The sequence below is a fragment of the Bos javanicus genome, chromosome 21 (assembly GCF_032452875.1).
Source record: "Bos javanicus breed banteng chromosome 21, ARS-OSU_banteng_1.0, whole genome shotgun sequence".
NCBI lineage: Eukaryota > Metazoa > Chordata > Mammalia > Artiodactyla > Bovidae > Bos > Bos javanicus.
In genome coordinates, this window is record NC_083888.1 from 22,357,790 (window position 1) to 22,377,641 (window position 19,852).

At 44.1% G+C, this 19,852-nt stretch overlaps 1 protein-coding gene and 1 long non-coding RNA gene across 5 annotated transcripts in view; one reads left to right on the forward strand and one right to left on the reverse strand.

Annotated features, from left to right (window-relative positions):
- The window catches only part of PDE8A (phosphodiesterase 8A), a 147,272-nt gene extending 128,186 nt beyond the window's left edge, over nucleotides 1-19,086 (forward strand). For 3 of the 4 annotated variants that reach the window (XM_061394006.1, XM_061394004.1, XM_061394007.1), the window contains 5 exons: nucleotides 1,289-1,521; nucleotides 3,164-3,296; nucleotides 5,576-5,743; nucleotides 14,186-14,315; nucleotides 15,270-19,086. In XM_061394006.1, the coding sequence (XP_061249990.1) occupies nucleotides 1,289-1,521; nucleotides 3,164-3,296; nucleotides 5,576-5,743; nucleotides 14,186-14,315; nucleotides 15,270-15,376 (771 nt within the window). In that variant the 3' untranslated portion in view covers nucleotides 15,377-19,086. The remainder of the gene's footprint in view (nucleotides 1-1,288; nucleotides 1,522-3,163; nucleotides 3,297-5,575; nucleotides 5,744-14,185; nucleotides 14,316-15,269) is intronic. The other variant, XM_061394005.1, reaches the window with a different exon arrangement.
- The window catches only part of LOC133233917 (uncharacterized), a 47,593-nt gene continuing 29,275 nt past the window's right edge, over nucleotides 1,535-19,852 (reverse strand). The window contains exons 2-4 of the long non-coding RNA XR_009731916.1: nucleotides 4,648-5,757; nucleotides 4,286-4,486; nucleotides 1,535-1,879 (exon numbers count right to left, since the gene is read on the reverse strand). This is a non-coding gene — a long non-coding RNA (uncharacterized LOC133233917). The remainder of the gene's footprint in view (nucleotides 1,880-4,285; nucleotides 4,487-4,647; nucleotides 5,758-19,852) is intronic.

A 19,852-nucleotide genomic window follows, 5' to 3' on the forward strand; every position in this document is an offset into this window, starting at 1 on the left:
AGGGCAGGCAAGTCCAGCCCCCCTTAGCTGTGTTCTTTGGTGGTTTTTTGTTGTTGTTTTACTAAAGGTCACGACTAAGACCGTAGGTAGAACAAGAGTCCAGGGAGAGGTCTGTTCTCATGAAGTATGAACACAGAGGGCAGAGGAGAGAGATCTGCGTCAATGTGGTTCAGCATAAAGGGAACCTAATTTTTGCTGTAATTTAATGCTTTTGAAACTCCCTGATAGATAACATACAAATATACATTCAGAAAGCTATTAATAACTTAATTTTTAACATAATTTACTGATGTAATTCACATCATAAAATTCACCCATTTAAAGTTAAAACTCCCTGGGGACTTCCCTGGTGGTCCAGTGGTTGAACTCCATGCCTCCAGTGCAGCTGCTGCAGGTCCAGCTCCTGGCTGGGAAACTAAGACCCCACATGCCATGCAGCACGGCCAAAAAACCTTTTTTTTAAGTTAAAACTATTGAATTTCAATTTAAATAAATTTACAAGCCTGGTTAATTAGATACACACCTTTTCTTCAAGTGTTCATAGGATATTTCCAAAAATGATCTTGATACTAAGACACAGTTTTGATATACTTCAAAACACTTTAAAAATGTCAGCCACTACAAATGAGAAAATATTTTGAACAAATTGGGGTTAAACAAAGAAATAAAACCAAAAATAACAGAAAACAACAAAATGAGAAACCTATGTATCAAAACCTATAGAATGAGAAGAGCAATGTGATCATCTGGGATTGTTCTTTGAAACAACCAAGAGAATTCACTGCAAGTCAGACTAATCAAAATACAGAAAACAGGAATATACACATTAGAAATGGAGACTACTAGAAGAAAGTACCCTGCACTTCTGTACTTAAAGTTTTAAATGAGAACTTTTGGCCATGCTGTATGGCATATGGGATCTTACTTTTCCAATTGATAATTTTAAATCAAAGTAATGTTCCAAGTAGAAAGTCAATACCTCAGACTAAGGACCTTTTTATGTGATGGGTCTAAAGACAGACTGGCTGAGGAGGTGACTCCGGTCTGGTAAGGACACCCTGTGTCTTGGTAAATCCCTAACTTGTGCGAGACTGAGAATCAGATAATGTTTCCTCTGAAACATGCAAAAATGAAACTATTTCTGAGTAGAGTTAGGAAAACTGGATTTGCTCAACACTATGCTTTTCTCAGAAGTTTGAAATATTCTTACCTTAAAAGTCAGAAGGGCAGAAAGAGAACTACACAGAAGGCTACCTTGCTTTCAGTGCCATGCCGCAATTTTTAAAAGAACTCTTGTTTTCAGCAAACTTTAGACCCACTTGATGAGGTTGCTGCCCTCATCGCAGCCACTATCCACGATGTGGACCACCCCGGGAGGACCAACTCCTTCCTGTGCAATGCCGGGAGCGAGCTGGCCATTCTCTACAACGACATGGCTGTGCTGGAGCACCATCACGCGGCCTTGGCCTTCCAGCTGACCACCGGCGATGACAAATGCAACATCTTTAAAAACATGGAGCGGTAAGAACAGTGAGCTGGAAAGTATGTTTACTTTTGCTCTTTAAAAAACAATTTGTTAAGATATAATTAGGTACTATACAGTTCACCCATTTAAAGCGTGTGGGGTTTTTGGTATATTCCAAGTTGTGCAGTCTTCCGTATAGTCGACATTTACATTTCCATCACCCCCAAAGGAACCTCGAACTCACGAGCAGTCACTGTCCTGCCCCCCCGGTAGGCAGTCGCAGATCTCCCTTCCGCCTCCGTAGCTTTGTGAGTTCTGGGCATTTCAGACGATTGGAAGCACCCCAGGATGTGGTCTTCTGTGTCTGGCTTCTTTCACAAGCATGATGTTTTCAAGGTTCAGTTCCGTTGTGTCCTGAACATTTCAAGACAACAGTGTAAGGCTAACACCTTGATAGATTCAGAAGCTGTCATCTTACATCTCTGCCTGGCAGACTCCCAACATACTCTGCCCAGCAAACGTCTCATGTCTGATTGGTGACGCTGTGAGATTAGTGTCTTCTCTTCTTGATGGTGCCCTCACTGTCTAGGGTGGGGCTGTTAGAAGTGATCTGTCATAAGGAATACTTACTAATTGGGATTTTAAGGAAAGTTATTAAACCTAAGGGATTAAAAAAAAAAACCTTTTTTTCTATGTTTTAGAATTTCATATGTGGACTTAAAGGTTTTTCCACAGTTGCTTACATATACATCAGTTATCGCTGGAAAATGCACAAGACCCTGACAGCTATGCCTGTCTCCAGGGAAAAGAACAGCATAGCTGCATAGAGTTCAGTTTATACTCTTTGTACCTTTTATGTTTTTAATTAAATGGTTTCCATCCTCAAAACATAAATTTTTAAAATAAATATAAAGGGCTAGAGGAAGAGGCATCAGGTACGCACCATTGATTCTCTCAGCTTTCAGATGGTTCACCCTCTGTTTCTGGGCTCTAAGATTGTTGGGTCTCAAGGTTCCTCTGTGTGGGATATATTCTTAATAACCCCAGCTGGCTATGTTCTAGCTTTTCTTTAATCTTAAGAACTACATGCCTTTTGCTTATGAGAACACTATGAACACTGTATCTATAGTCTTACGCATGTGCTGTGCTTAGTCACTCTGTCATGTCCAACTTTTTGCAGCCCTATGGACTGTAACCCGCCAGGCTCCTCTGTCCATGGGGATTCTCCAGGCAAGAATACTGGAGTGAGTTGTCATGTGCTTCCCCAGGGGATCTTGGGATAGAACCCAAGTCTCCCGCATTGCAGGCAGATTCTTTACAGTCTGAGTCACCAGGGAATCCCAAGAATATTGGAGTGGGTAGCCTATCCCTCTTCCAGGGGATCTTCCCAACCCAGGAATAGAACTGGGGTCTCCTGTATTGCAGGCAGATTCTTTACCAGCTGAGCTACCAAGGAACCCCATAGTTTTGCCCAAAGATTCTCATTTTAACTTCTGTTCAGGTTCTCCTTACTAATAGCAGTCTAGGCAGCAACCTTTAACCTTCACATTCTTTAAAGCATGGCCTGCCACTGCTGCCCAGTTCATTAGAATTTCAGCCACAGTGGACACAGGGCCTAGATCACAGCTGGTTTCCAGGAGCACCTGTCTGGTCTGGATCAGTAATCAGCAGCAGCCTCTCCTTTTTTGTCTGAAACAGGAACGACTACCAGACGCTGCGCCAGGGTATCATTGACATGGTCTTAGCCACAGAAATGACAAAGCACTTTGAGCACGTCAACAAATTTGTCAACATCATCAACAAGCCCTTGGTGGCATTAGAAGAAGAAGAGGTAAGTGAGCTGACTGCAAATGGAGTCTGTGTTTAGGGCTCTTCCTCCTGTGTGTTGTGGGGAAACCTCGGCTTAAGAGATCATGAGTATTATCATCCCTGCACTGGGCTCACTGCATATAAATACTTTTTTAACCAATGGAAATTAAAGTACAAAGACCTGGCAAGACATACAAGAAAAAGCATGACAATTCTGAAGGGACTTGACAATAGAGAGGTGGGCCATTCCTGCGCCCTTGTTCAACAGTTGCCCCGTCCCCCGCCTCTGAGCACTTTGGGGCCAGTTGGAGGCCACGAGGTCTCTCGCCAGCCACTGCCCATTGTGCAGTCGACCTGTCCTCTGCTGATTTGTGTCACAGGAGGGTGGGGGTTGGGGAGGCTCCTGGACTTGGACCACAGGGTGCTGGTGGTGTTGGATTTAAGGCATGGAGTCCAGAACTTTCTGGCAAGAGAAGAACATTAACTGCTTCCCCAGACAGGAGCCCACAGCTGAGAAAGCAGGCATTCTGAGTTCTCGGCTCTTTTTCACCACTTGCTTGTCTAGAGTGGGCACAGTAGCCCTCGAGGCGCAGCGCTGAGGACACGGCACAAGGTGTGCTCTGGATAAACAGCACCCGCTACGCTAGGTCAGTGTGAGCGCAGCACCCGCCTGAGGCCCACAGCTGCCCGACCACCAACCCCAGGCTCCTCCCCACTCCTGTCGCCCCCTGCCAGTCTTCACCGAGCACAGAGACGACTCATCCTAAGAAGATAGCCCCTGAACTCCAGCTCTACTGCTGCAGCTCAGTTGTTTGGCCAGGGCTTCTGTCTGTCCCTGGCTTTCTAGCTTATCACCCTTCAGACTTGTCCCTGTCTCACCTGAAACCTGCTGAGAACTCTGCTCTCCTCACCCTCTCCAGTCTGTCAGACTTTACGCCCTTTCCAAGGACTCAGTCATTCTCCCATGCAGATACCCCAGCTGACCCCACCCCACAGAAAGAAACCACGTACCTCGCAGACTTGGCTTCCTCCATTCATTCTGGGAAGTTTCCAGACTCAGCAGAGTTTTCATTCTCCTTGACAGTCATGTTCCTCCTCTCTGCTGTCACTACTTAGATTTTTACTGAGAGACTGGAAACCAGGATCCAGTGGGTCATAGCAGGTGGAAGAAAATAGTCACCCAGCGGGCAGTACAGAACAGTAGTCACACACCTGCACAGAGAGAAGGGTCAGCACAAAGCTGGTGGGCAGTGGGAGATGAGAATCACTGAGGTCACGGTGTCTGTCACTTTTGAGGAGACCAGGCAGCCTGGGCTCAGGGTCCCCCCCACCCATCTTGTCCCCACCGAGAGGGGATGACTGTGACTGCTTACAGAAACCACGTGGCTGACTCCTCTGGAAGCTGCTTGGTGGCTCAGAATCAGAGGAGATGCTTGCTCATGTCTTTGACCCAGTACTCACTCTTCCAACCTGAATTTGTTTCAGAGGCCCCTCACCCCATGGGCTGAGGCTCCATATCCAGAGGGGCTCCCTGTGAGTCAGACACAGGCACTACTGTGGAGAGACAAGAGTCCAGACTAGAGGCAGGGCTCACGCATTGATCCTGGGCCAGCTCAGTACCTCTGGCTGAGTCTCTTCACCTCTCAGAGTCCTGTCATCCTCATATGTAAAATATAATGGTAAATTATACTGATTTTCATGCCTACCACAAGATATCTTTGTGAGTGCAGATCACAAGACCATGACTAAGTCCTCTGTCCACCATAAAATGTGAGGGCAGAGTTTAGGAACATCAGTGTATCCGACACGCTGTGCACACCGGTGGCGGACTCCCAGGATCATGCCTCTCCCAGGGCTGGGTGGGGAGCAGCAGAGCCCCTGGCGGACCACAGGACCGTCAGTGGCAAGGGCAGAGAAAGGTTTCACTTTCCAGTTCAGTGTTTTTTAATGAATGTAAATAATACAAGATAGAGCCAGTCTTTTGAGTACTTAGTGAGTGATAGAACAGAAAGAAAAGGCAACTGTGAGAAACAGAGAAAGAGTCAAGATGGGGAAAGGTAGATATGCCAGCCTCCAGTGCTACGCTGTACTTCCGGGTTCTGCTGGAATCTCACTGGACCTTGGTTTTCCCCACTGCAGAGTGAGGGCCAACCTCAGAGCATCCCCGGCACTATTTTGAGAGACCCTAACCGTAGATCCCAGACAGAGCCCCACCGTGGTTACGGTGGGGCCACAACAGTAAAACAGGGCTTGGTACCTGGGGTCCCGTTTTGATTGCTTTGAATTCCACTCATGCTTTAGGAAACTGATAAAGATCAAGAAGCCATAAATACCATGCTCAGGGCTCCAGAGAACCGGACTCTGATCAAAAGGATGCTGATTAAGTGTGCTGACGTGTCCAACCCCTGCCGGCCCCTGGAGCAGTGCATCGAGTGGGCTGCACGCATCTCAGAAGAGTATTTCTCTCAGGTAAGATGCAGCTTCTGAAGTTCCCTCAAGTAAAAGAAACACCATGAGGACCATAGGAAGTAATGGACTTAAAACTAGAAGTGGAGTTCTAAATGAAATTCTGTCCTTGAAGAACATTGCTTATATTACAGGCTTACTGGCAGTGAATTCTGTTAGTTTTCCCTTATTTGAAAATGTGTTTTATTTTGCCTTTGCTTTCATTCTTTCAGGATATTTTCAACACATATTTGACGTTTTCTCCTAATAGCACTTTAAAGATGTTATTACACTGTTGGCTGCCCCTCCCAGTTTCTCTAGGTAGAAAAAAATTCTCGTGGGGGAAAAATATATATATATAAAATGGCTAAAATTTTTCCAAATTTAGTGAAAGATAAATCTGTATGCATATGAGAAACTCAACAAATCTAACCCATGCCCAGGTATGTCATACTCGAGCAGCTACTAGCCAAAGATACAGAAACAAAATTGAAATCACTCAGAGAAATGACATATTACTTACACTAACTTCATGTCAGAAACTATGGAGGCCAGAAGACCTCAGAACATCATCTTTAAAAAGTTGTTAGGAGAAAACTGTCACCCTAAAATTCTGTAACCAGTGAAAATATCCTTCAAGAATGGAGGCAAAATAGACACTGTCAAACTGTGGAGAACAGTGTGGAGGTTTCTTAAACTCTCACTAGGAGTAAAAGCACCCTGTGACCCAGCAACTCCACTGCTGGGCGTCTACCCTGAGAGAACCGGCACTCAAAAGCTGCACGCACCCCAGCATTCACTGCAGCACTGTTTATGATAGCCAGAACATGGAAGCAACCCAGATGTCCACTGACAGATGAGTGGATAAAAGAAGTTGTGGTGTGTGTGTGCTCAGTCGCTTCAGTAATATTCCATTGTATGTAAAAGGAAAGAACTCGTCAGTTCTAATGAGGTGGATAAACCTAGAGACTGGCATACAGGGTGAAGAAAGACAGACAGAGAAAAATATCGTATATAGTGCATATATGTGGAATCTAGAAGAACGGTGCTATCTGCAGGGCAGAAATAGAGATGCGGATGTAGAGAACAGACTTGTAGACACAGCGGGAAGGAGAGGGTGGGACAGATTGAGAGAGTAGCGCTGAAAATGGTGAATCACAAAACCACAATGAGATAGCACGTCACGTCTGTTAGAATGGCTGTTATCAAAAAGATAGGAAGTATTGTCAAGGATGTAGAGAAAAGAGAGCCCTTGTGCACTGTTGGTGGGAATGTAAATTGGTGCAGCCACTATGGAGCTGCCTCCAAAAATTAAAAACAGAACTACCATGTGATCCAGTAATTCTACTTCTGGGTATTTATCCAAAGAAAACAAAAGCACTAACCACCCCAAAAGATACACACACTCCCACATTCACCGCAGGATGACTTACAGTAGCCAAGTTGGAAGCAACCTAAGCACCCATTGATAGGTCAGTGAGTAAGGTGATGTGGGTATGTGTGTGCACATATAATGGGATATTATGTAGCCATTAAAAAGAATGAACTCTTGCCATTTGGTTTATGCTAAGTGAAATAGAAAAAGACAACTATTATATCATCTAACTTACATGTGGAATCTTACAGAGAACAAATTTGTGGTTGCTAGCTTAGTGGATGCAAGATGGTTAAAGGGAGTCAAAAGGTACAAACTCCCAGCTATAAAATAAAGAAGTCATGGGGTTGTAATGTACAGCATGGGAACTGTAGTTAGCAACTTTCAAATATGCAGTACTGTATTACTAAGAGAGTAGATGTTCAAAGTTGTAATTATAGGAAAAATTCTGTAATTATATATGGTGACAGATGTTAAATAGATTTATTATGGTAATCATCTTGCAATATACAAAAATTTTGAATCATTATGTTGTACATCTGAAACTAATATAATGCTATTTAACAAATTCCTCAGTAAAAATAAGAACACTTTAAAAAATGATAAATAGCTGGGTAACTATAAAAGTTTTTTTCCTTGGAATTTCTCTAAATACATAGGACTATTTTAAGTATAAGTTATAACACTGAATTGTAAAGGATATAATATATGTAACCATAAGCTATATGGCAACTATAGCATAAAGGATAGCAGGAAGTAAAATGGATCTACCTGAATCCAGGGTTTCTACATGTTACATTAAGTGTTATAGTATTAGCTCAGTAGACTGAGAAGTGAAAGATGTATTTAGTAATCCCAAAATGTACTTAGTAATCCCTAGAGCAATCAGTGTACCTTAAAAGCTAATAGATATATTACTATAATGGAATTCTAAAATTTATTAAATTATACAAAAGCAGCAGGAGAAAACAATAATAGAAAAAACAGTCAAATGGGAGCTCCAGCTCTAATCATCAGTACTTACTTTAGTGGACTAAACCCTCCGATACAGATCATCAGGATGGATCTTGAAAAAATAATCCCAACTACATGCAGTCTACAAAAGACACACTTAAAATATAAAGAACAGAGAGGTGTAAAGTGAATGGATGGAAAGAGATATACCATGGAGACTGTAAATATAAAGATTAGAACGGCTATGTTAATCTCAGACAAAACAGACATCAAGACAAAGAATAGTACCAGAGATAGTGAGAGACGTCATAGTGATAAAAAGTCTTATAGGAAGACATAAGCATAAGTGTGTGTGTATCTAATAACAGAGCTTCAAAATAAATGAGACAAGTACAACATGGTTGGAGATTTTAGTACCCCCTTTCAGCAATTGATAGAACCACCAGATTAAAATATCAGTAAAAACACATAATCCCAACAACACTGTTAACCACCTTACCTTACTTAATGTTTATAAAACACGTATCACATGTCTACAGAATATTTATTAAGGACACTGATATGTTCACCAATATGCATCATGCTGGGTCACAGACAAGATTCAGTAAATTTAAAATAATTGAAATCATACAGAATCTATTCTCCAGGCACAGTGGAATTAAATCAGAAATTAGTAAGAATAAGGTACCTAGGTAAACACCAAATATTCAGAAACTGACATTTCTAAATAGTCTAAGGTTCAGATAAAGGAAATTAATCAAAGTATATTAAAATTGTGGGATGCAAGCAAAACAGTTATCAGAGGGACATTTATAATTAGTGGAAAAGCCCTAAAGTTAACATCTTAGGTTTCAGTTTAAGAAACTAGAAAGAGACAAAGTAAACCCAAAGTAAGTAGGAAAGAAGTAACATAAGAGCAAAAAAAATGAGCAAACAGTAAAGAAACACTAGAAAAAATTGAAGGGCAAATGGTGGAGTAGAAGGACTTGAGCTCATCTCCTCATGAAAACCCCAAAATCACAACTGCTGGACAAACCTCATCAAAGAAGGATTGGCACCTACCTAGAAAGATGCTCTACACCCAAAGACCAAGAACCACAAGACAGGAGGACGAGCACTTTCACGATGTAATCAAATCCCACACCTGCTCAGGTTCTCCCACCGGAATGAGGTCTGAGCCCACGTTAGGCTCCCAGCCTGGGGGTCTGGCATCGGGGGGAGGAGCCCCCAGAGCGTTTGGCTTGAGTGCAGGAGCTCCACAGGACTGGGAGAGACAGACTCCATTCTTGAGGGCACACACAAGGTTTCATGAGCACTGGTGCCCAGGCCAGAGCAGTGACTCCGTTAGAGCCTGAACCAGACCTACCTGCAGGTTTTGGAGGGTCTCCTGGAGGTGGGGGTCGGCTGTGGCCCACTGCAGGGGCAGGAACACCAGTGGGGGAGGCCCTGTGGTAAATTCCTCAGCTGAGCTCTCCTAGAGGTCACCACTTTGGCACTGAGACCTGTCCCCACCCAGCAGCCTGCAGGCTCCATTTCTGGGACACCTCTGGCCTTCTTGGATTGGAAGAATCAGTATTATCAAAATGACTCTACTGCCCAAGGCAATCAAATTCAGTTCAATCTCTCCCAAATCACCAATGGCATTTTTCACAGAACTAGAACAAATTTTTTAATTTGTATGAAAACACAAAAGACCCCAAATAGCCAAAACAATCCCAAGAAGGAAAACCAGAGCTGGAGGAATCAGTCTCCCTGACATCAGGCTATATTGCGAACCTATAGTCATCAAAACAGTGTGGTATTGGCACAAAAACAGAAATACTGATCAATGGAACAAGATAGAAAGCCCAGAAATAAACCCATACACCTGTGGTCCTTAATCTGTGACAAAGGAGGTCAGAAGATACAATGGAGAAAAGACGGTCTCTTCAATAAGTGGTGCTGGGAAAACTCTCAGCTACATGTAAAAAATGAAATTAAAACATTCTCTAACACCATACACAAAAACAAAACTCAGTGGATTAAAGACCTAAATGTAAGACCAGATACTATAAAAGTCTTAAAGGAAAGCATAGGCAGAACACTCTAACATAAATCACAGCAATTATCTTTTTGGATCCACTTCTAGATTAATGAAAAAATAAATGGGACCTAATTAAAAGCTTTTTGCACAGCAAAGGAAATCATAAACAAAATGAAGACAACCCACAGAATGGGAGAAAATATTTGCACATGAAGTGATTGATAGGGATTCATCTCCAAAATATATAAATAGCTAATGTAGCACAATATCAAAAAACCCAAATAACCCAATAGAAAGATAGTGAAAGTGAAGTCGCTCAGTCGTGTCCGACTCTTTGCGATCCCATGGACTGTAGCCCACCAGGCTCCTCCGTCCGAGGTATTCTCCAGGCAAGAATACTGGAGTGGGTTGCCATTTCCTTCTCCAGGGGATCTTCCCGACCCAGGGACCGAACCCAGGTCTCCCGCATTGCAGGCAGACGCTTTAACCTCTGAGCCACCAGGGAGCCCTAATAAAAAGATGGCCAGATCTAAATAGACATTTCTTCAAAGAAGACATACATGTTCATCATCACTAATTATTAGAGAAATACAAATCAAAACTCTAATGATTTACCACTCACAGTGGTCAGGAATGTTCATCAAAGTCTTCAAACAATACATTCTGGAGAGGGTTTGGAGAAAGGGAACCCTCCTACACTGTTAGTGGAATGTAAATTGGTACAGCCATTATGGAGGTATAGAGGTTCCTTAAAAAGCTAAAAACAGCTATTATATAATCCAGCAATCCCATTCCTAGGCATATATCCTAAGAAAATCATTAAGTATACATGCACCCCCGTGTTCATTGCATCACTATAATAGCCAGGACATGGATGTAATCTAAATGTCTATCAACAGAGGAATGGAAAAGAAAATGGAATATTATTTAGCCATAAAAAATAAAACAATGCCATTTACAGCAACATGGATGGACCTAGAGATTATCATACTAAGCGAAGTAAATCTGAGAGACAGATATTAATATCACATCAGCTTTTATGTGACATCTCAAAAAATGATACAAAGGAACTTATTTACAAAACATAAACAGACTCACAGACTTCAAGAGAAAGGGATAAATTAGGAGTTTGGGATTAACAGATACACACTACTGTATATAAAAGAGATAATCAACAAGCTCCTACGGTATAACACAGGGACCACCACTCAATATTCTCTAATAACCTATGTGGGAAAAGAAGCTAAAAAGGAGTGGATATATATATATATAAAAAAAACTGATCCATTTTGCTATACACCTGAAACTAATACATTGAAAATGAACCATACTCCAGTAAATTTTTTAAAAAAGATACATGTATAACTGAATCACTCTGCTGTATACCTGAGACTGACACAACATTGTAAATCAATTGTACTCCAGTACAAAATAAAAAGTAAGGAATATTTAAAAGAATAATAAACATTTTCAAAGCCAAAAGTTGGATTTTTTTTTGGCAAAATTAACAAAATTGGTAAATACACAGCTAAAATAATCAAGAAGGATGCAGATCACCAATATCAGGAACGTCACAATAAATGTGACCACTTAGATGAAATGGATGAATACCTTAAAAACTGTCAATACAATTTACCCTAACTGACAGGATTAATAATCCATAGTAAAGCAAGTCCATAGTAAAGAAAGTCCATAGTAAAGAAATTTTTTGTCAAAATGTTTTCATGATTTTTTTAAATAAAACTCTAAATCATTTCATTGAGGAATTCTGTCAAACATTTAAGGAATAAATAATGCTAGTCTTACAAATTAAACCAGAAAACAGAGGTGAGACATTTCCCAACTCATTTTCTGAAGCTGTTATTATCCTGGTACGTAAAGCTGACAAAGGCATCCCAGGAAAGAGTTACAGCTCATTACCCTCAGGAACACGTGCAGAGATTCTTAACTGAACAGCTGACCAGGGAAGGCGTGTCAGGAGAGCACCCACCCCAGGGCCCTGCTCTCTGAGCAGTCAGGCCGGTGGGCTGTGCATCTGAGGCTGTTATGCACCCTCCACCCGTTGCCACACATGCACCAGGGCAGAGATTCGCACGGAGCTGACCCTGCTGAGCCAGCACTGGCCTGACAGCAGAGGCTCCACCACAGCAGAAGCCCAGACTTGGCAGTATTCCCCACTCATCCTCTGCCCAGAGCCCCCGACCCTGCCTCCCACACCTCCTGGGGTGTGCTCCTGGCCCAACAGCTGGTGTAGATGGTCCCTGCCCTGCCTCCCAGGAAAGCCTGGCCTGAGCAGTCACAGCCAAGCTTGTGTGCCCCTCCTGCTGGCTCCTGCCCTGGCCCGGAGTCTGGCACCACCCACCTGCACAGGGAGCCCAGGCCTCTTCCTTGGCACTGTCCGTAGCTCCTCGCACAAGCGTGTCTCTGCAGCATGGTGCTACGTGCAGAACAGCCCTTCCCGGGAAAACCCCCAGAGGTTGCCTGTTGTCCTCCAGTGGAGATTTCACGTTGAGAGCTGTAGCGAATCACTGTCACTTCCAAGGAAAGTCACCTGCCTTCAGCTGTGGAGCCAGTTCTTCCAGTGTCTCGGGCCTCGGACCCATCGATGTGCAGGGTGAGGTGGCTGTAACTTCTCACCAGTCCCTGCCACCCTGCTTGTGATTGCCAGGCCTCGGAAAAGACAGAAGCAGAACGGAACCGGGGAGGCAGCTCCTGGCCAGCTGTCCAGAACAGCCCTGGGCTGGGGGGACAAGGAGGACTGGCCCGGTTTGCCCTGTGGGAACAGGTCCAGGTATAAGCGTTGGAGGGACAGGCTTCCAGCCCCAAATGTAGGTCTTCTTTTGCTCCCGTGGAACACCTGAATTCTGGTCCCCGTATTAGACGCTTAACAGAGGTCCTTCACTTTCCCACAGCCCCACATGGCCCACAGAGCTCATTCACAGAGCCAGGTTCTGGCTGATGGCTGAATGCACTGCATACCTCCCATCCTCAGCCCTTGCTCTCACTGACCACTGTCCAGAGAAGCCAGGATTGGTCAGCAGGTCCACTCGTCCCAGGATCTCCACCCTCCCTGCTGGGTGCCCCTAGAGAACCAATTCCTGCACCCACACCAGGCTTCCTAAGTATTAACTCCCAGCCTGTCTTCCATGTTGAGCTGCCCCTTCCATCACTTTCTCACTAGCTGCCCACAGGGGCAGCCTGCCCAGACCAACAGAACAAATACCCTGGACCCCTGAGGATAGCTGTGCCTCCAGAGCCAGGAGATGGTTCCAGTCCTCTTGCCTGGCTCACCCCAGCCGTACTTGGTCCTGCACTCAAGACCCCTCATCCTGCCCCTTGGGTAGCCATCTATTTAACTCTCATCCTTGGCTGCCTGGCTCCCCAGGGATCTCTCAGTGATTCCCATGGTGCCGTCAAACCCTCCAAGTTCATACCTCACTCCAGGAAGGACCCCCTGCTTCATCATCACCCTTTGGGCATCACTTCATCCTTTCTCCTGGATCCTTTGATGAAAGCAACATGAGGAAAACAAAAAACAAGAAATTCCCTTATATCTTTTAAGATAAACTTGCGTCCTACTTCCCACTAGGATCTTCATTGTATTTCCAGTTTTGTACACACACTATTGGAATACTGAAGATGTTTCTAAGGGTCTATCAAAGTACATAAAGTCTTCATCCTAGAGCTTTTTTGCCTCAAGGGTGTTTAGACCTTTTTTAAATGAAACAATCTGGCCTGAGGTAAGAAGCAGACACTCGTCCCTTCTCTGTGAGGGGGGCTGTTTCTCTGCACTGTGGCCCTGGGTCAGGCCCCTGACATGCCCACAGGTGGGAGACGGCTGGGCAGACTGCTGTGCTCCTGCAGTGCAGGAACTCCACACAGCACCTGCAGGAGCTTCGGCAGGAGCCTTCAGGTGCTGAAGATGTGGGTTGGGTGGTCCCATCGGGGACAACATGACATGTCATGGAGGGTCCGGGTGCTTCGCTGGCGCTGTGACCGGCTTCTCCCACGAGCTCCCTGGGCTGCCCGGAAAGGCTCTGGTGGAGGGAATGCTTCTGGTGGGCATGGAGCCTGGTCCTGGGGTCTCCTAATTCTGGCATTTTCTGCCTTGCAGACAGACGAAGAGAAGCAACGGGACTTGCCTGTGGTGATGCCGGTTTTTGACAGAAATACCTGCAGCATCCCCAAATCCCAGATCTCTTTCATCGACTACTTCATCACAGACATGTTTGATGCCTGGGACGGTAAGAATGCACCGAGTGTATCTCCCTCAGTAACGGGGAGCCCACGTTAAGGACCGCATAGTGCTGTTCTGACTGTAGAGTATGTTCAGCGGCTCAGAGTGTGCAGGGGCCAAGAAGCCAGGCGCTGTCAAGGAGGTCCCGGCAGATGGGGCGCTCTCTGCTTTCTCTTCAGCTGCCCCCGGCTCCGGGGCTACCTGTTGTCCCAGTCGCAAAGATGAGAGCATTGAACATGGGGCTGAAGGGGCTGCTGGTCAAAAGCCCAGGATTCAACATTCTGAGGGAGCTCTTCTGCTGTCCCCTCACCCAGCTTCTCCACCTTCTCCAGTAGCCGACCTGAGGGCAGGCTGGTCTCTGACGGGGGCACGGCCCTCCTTGTAGCCCTCAGCGCGGGCGGAGCCCCCTGGCAGGTAGAGGGCTTTTAGGCAAGGGGCCCCTGCCGGGAGGCAGACCCATGTCCAGTCTGGATCCCGTCAGCAGGAGACGAGCCCATGCTGAGAGGCGGGGGACGGAGGACTGAGGTGGCGGAAGGCGCTGGGGCCTCGGGCCAGATTGCAGGCTCTGCTAACTGCTTCTGGGCCCAGACCAGATGTGGCCACTCCTGGCCCAAGTTTTCTTCACTAGCTTGCTGCTCGTGCCACGAGCTGCAGGTAGAAGGGGACAGGCTCAAGGAAGGGGGATGGGACGCCCCAGAGAGCTGGTCAGGGCTGGAATCAGGCAGCCCAGGCCCCAGGGTGCTGATTAATGGTGATAAAACGGGCGAGCCCCCTCCACTCTGTCCACTGGTGGCAGAGGCGCGGCGGGCACTGGGTGAAGATGGGGTTTCAGCCTATCGTGGGCCGTTCCATGTCTGCCGAGCACGGAGCACTGTCCCCTCCTGTCTGTCCCTCTCCTTAGAAAGCCTCCATGTGCACCCCGGGAAGGTGCAGTCTCATCACACTCCTGTCTTTCTTGCAGCCTTTGTAGACCTGCCTGAGTTAATGCAGCATCTCGACAACAACTTTAAATACTGGAAAGGACTGGACGACATGAAGCTGCGGAGCCTGCGCCCGCCTCCCGAATAGTGCGGTACCCCTGTGGTCACCGGGAAGGGCGGCCAGAGTTCCTTTCAGTATTAGCCAATCAGCCCCCCGATGCACAGAGCCTACGAGAGCACCCAGGGACGCGGTCACCTTCCCTAACCACCACCTGATGCCATTGCCGTAGAGTGAGGCTTCGTCCACTCACTGCGCCAGCCTGCTGCTGGGGCTCCGCGGAGAGTCTCAGAGAACACGGCTTGCATCAGCGTCCGTCTGTCCAAACCTGAGCTCGGGAGGCCCATCCAAGGACGCTGACAGAGTTTCTGCTGATGACAGAGAATTTCTTGTTGCAGTTTCTCTCAATTATATTCAGCGCTTAAGAAGAGCTAATGGCAATAGGATCTTTTCCACATCATAGAAGGTGCAATCATTCACTTTGGAACACTACTGAAAGTGACTTCTCTTTTAAAATTAAACGGCAAATGAAAAAGACAAAGAAATTCTGAAGTTGATTATTAATATCAATTATTAAAATGTTTTATTTATTTTATTAGAAGTTCACTATTTTCTATGAATTTAAAAATACTTCAAAGCCAAAGCCAACTTTAGATGCCATGACCAAATTTACATGATTCATAGTCATTAAAAATATGTATCACTTGGTGTATAGACTTATTTTCATAATGCAAATTTAAAATAAATGATACATTTTTACTGCACTATAGAAATATCTGTGTATGTTACATGTACCCCAATGTTCATCGCAGCACTGTTTATAATAGCCAGGACATGGAAGCAACCTAGATGTCCATCAGCAGATGAATGGATAAGAAAGCTGTGGTACATATACACAATGGAGTATTACTCAGCCATTAAAAAGAATACATTTGAATCAGTTCTAATGAGGTGGATGAAACTGGAGCCTATTATACAGAGTGAAGTAAGCCAGAAAGAAACTACAATATACTAACACATATATATGGAATTTAGAAATATGGTAACAATAACCCTACATGTGAGACAGCAAAAGAGACACAGATGTATAGAACAGTCTTTTGGACTCTGTGGTAGAGGGCGAGGGTGGGATGATCTGAGAGAATAGCATTGAAACATGTATATTATCATATATGAAACAGATCGCCAGTCCAGGTTTGATGGATGAGACAGGGTGCTCCGGGCTGGTGCACTGGGATGACCCTGAGGGATGGGATGGGGGGGTTCAGAATGGGGAACACATGTAAACCCATGGCTGATTCATGTCAAAAGTATGGCAAAAACCACTACAATATTGTAATTAGCCTCCAACTAAAATAAATTTTTAAAAATAAGTAAATTTTTAAGTGAAAAAAAAAAATTTGTGTATGTTAGGCTTTTCTGATTGATGTTAATTGGGAAAACTTTTGAAATCCAAGAAGGCACAATGGTTGTCTGAGGAGGCCTTACAAATAGTTGAGAAAAGAAGAGAAGTGAAAAGCAAAGGAGGAAGGAAAAGATATACCCATCTGAATGCAGAGTTCCAAAGAGTAGCAAGGAGAGATAAGAAAGGCTTCCTAAGTGAACAATGCAAAGAAATAGAGAAAAACAGTAAAATGGGAAAGACTAGAAATCTTTTCAAGAAAATTAGAGATAACAAGGGAACATTTCATGCAAAGATGGGCATAATAAAGGACAGACATGGAATGGACCTAACATAAAAAGATTAAGATATCTAAACCAAAGATATGAAGAGGTGGCAAGTATATACAAAAGAACTATACAAGAAAGATCTTAATAACCCAGATAACCATGATGGTGTGATCACTCACCTAGAGCCAGACTTACTGGAATGCAAAATCAAGTGGGCCTTAGGAAGCATCACTACAAACAAAGCTAGTAGAGGTGATGGAATTCCAGTTGAGCTATTTCAAATCCTAAAAGATGATGCTGTGAAAGTGCTACACTCAATAAGCCAGCAAATTTGGAAAGCTCAGCAGTGGCCACAGAACTGGAAAAGGTATATTATTATTGCAATCCCAAAGAAAGGCAATGCCAAAGAATGTTCAAACTACTGCACAATTGTACTCATTTCACATGGTAGCAAAGTAATGCTCAAAATTCTCCAAGCTAGGCTTCAACAGTATGTGAACAAAGAACTTCCAGATGTTCAAGCTGAATTTAGAAAAGGCAGAGGAAGCAGAGATCAAATTGCCAACATTTGTTGGCTCACAGAAAAAGCAAAGAATTCCAGAAAAACACCTGCTTTGTTGACTACACTAAAGCCTTTGACTGTGCAGATCACAACAAACTGTGGAAAATTCTTAAAGAGATGGGAATATCAGACCACCTTACCTGCCTCCTGAAAAACCTGTATGCAGGTCAAGAAGCAATAGGTAGAACCAGACATGGAACAACAGACTGTTTCAAAATTGGAAAAGGAATATGTTAAGGGCTGTATATTGTCACCCTACTTATTTAACTTATATGCAGAGTACATCTTGTGAAATGCCAGCCTGGATGAAGCACAAGCTGGAATCAAGTCTGCTGGGAGAAATATGAATAACCTCAAATGTGCAGATGATTTGCCCCTTATGTCAGAAAGTGAAGAGGAACTAAAAAGCCTCTTGATGGAAGTGGAAGGGGAGAAGTGCAAAAGCTGGCTTAAAACTTAACATTCAAAACACAAAGATCATGGCATCCAGTCCCATCACTTCATGGCAAAGTGATGGGGAAACATGGAAAAAATGACAGACTTTATTTTCTTGGGCTCCAGAATCAGTGCAGATGGTGATGGCAGCCATGAAATTAGAAGACGCTTGCTCCTTGGAAGAAAAGCTATGACAAACCTATACACTGTATTAAAAAGCAGAGACATTACTTTGCCAACAAAGGTCTGTATAGTCAAAGCCATGGTTTTTCAGTAGTCATGTATGGATGTGAGAATTGGACCAGAAAGAAAGCTGAGTGCTGAAGAACTGATGCTTTTGAACTGTGGTGTTGGAGAAGAGTCTTGAGAGTCCCTTGGACTGCAAGGAGATCAAACCAGTCAACCCTAAAGGAAATCAGTCCTGAATAGTCATTGGAAGGACTGATGCTAAAGCTGAAGCTCCCATACTTTGGCCACCTGACGCGAAGAGCAGACTCATTAGAAAAGACCCTGATGCTGGGAAAGATTGAAGGCAGGAGGAGAAGGGGACGACAGAGGGTGAGATGGCTGGATGGCATTGCCGACCTGATGGACACGAGTCTGAGCAGCTCCAGGAGATAGTGAAGGACAGGGAAGCCTGGCGTGTGGCAGTCCATAGGGTCGCAGAGAGTCAGACACGGCTGAGTGACTGAACAACCACTAGTGGCCCCAGAAGCGCTCCAAAGGGCTCTTCTGTGCAGCAGCCAGAGCCCCAACACCAGCTCTGCAGGCGACTCCCCAAAGTCAAAGAAATCGGACTTCACACTTATTTTTCCTAAAACTCTTATACTTGAATTTCTAAAAGTCTGCCTTACTTTGTATACAGTGTTTCTATAGAATATTCCTGATAAAAAACAGAGAAAATGGAATATTTCGTGAATTGACATTTTATAACTAATCTATTTTCATCTGTATTTGGAGTCTTTGATTCCAGAAATTTATAACAGTTCTGTATCTTCACATTTTGAACAAGTTATAGTACTGTTTAAAAAAAAAAGACAACAGTGACATGTCAAAGATCTTGCTGTTTCCTTTAAACTTGTATGCTTTTTTCCAGATAAAAATGAAATTAAAATATTTGTTTTAAAGAAAACATGTGTCACCTTTTCTTTGAAGTCTTATAGTTAAAATACTCTATCTTTTTCTCCGTATAAATAAAGAAGATACCTTTTTTTTTTTTTTGACAGAAGAAATAAATAGTTAAATGACTTTTTGGGGTCACTAAGGGCCAGAATATGTTGAAGAATTCTCAGCGATACCTTTAATTCACCACTAGGTGCCCATTCAGAGAGACCATGTGCCCCGGAGGGCTGGCAGAGGGGCTCCCAGGGATGGTCCTGGCTTCCTGATGCCCATTCACTCTGGAGGTCTGACAAGGCCAGCCCCTCAGGGTCTCTCTAAGGAAACAAACCCCCCCTTTTCCTGTGTGGAGACAGGTGACCCAAGTTGGTAACTGTTGACTGACGTGGGAAGAAAGTCCTCTCCCCTCCAGGAAAGAAGAGAGTGATCCCACGAGGAACTCAACCATCATGAGGCAGAGATAGAATAATCAGCAAGAGACTTTAGGATGAAAGCACTTAACATGTTTGAAGCAATGAAAACCATAAGGTAAACCAAGGTAGTTTTGGAAAAAAAAATCTGAAAAAGAACCAGAGAGACATTCTAGGCATGAAGAACATAGTCATTAAAACAAATGGAAAACTTCTGTGTAGGTTTACCAGAAAACCAGACATAACTAAAGAGAGAAGTAGCCAATTGGAAGATTTAAGGAAATGACTCAATGTGTAGCACAGAGATTAAAAATGGAAAATGTGAAACCAATGTTAAAATATGGAGGGTAGAATGAGATGCTCCGAACT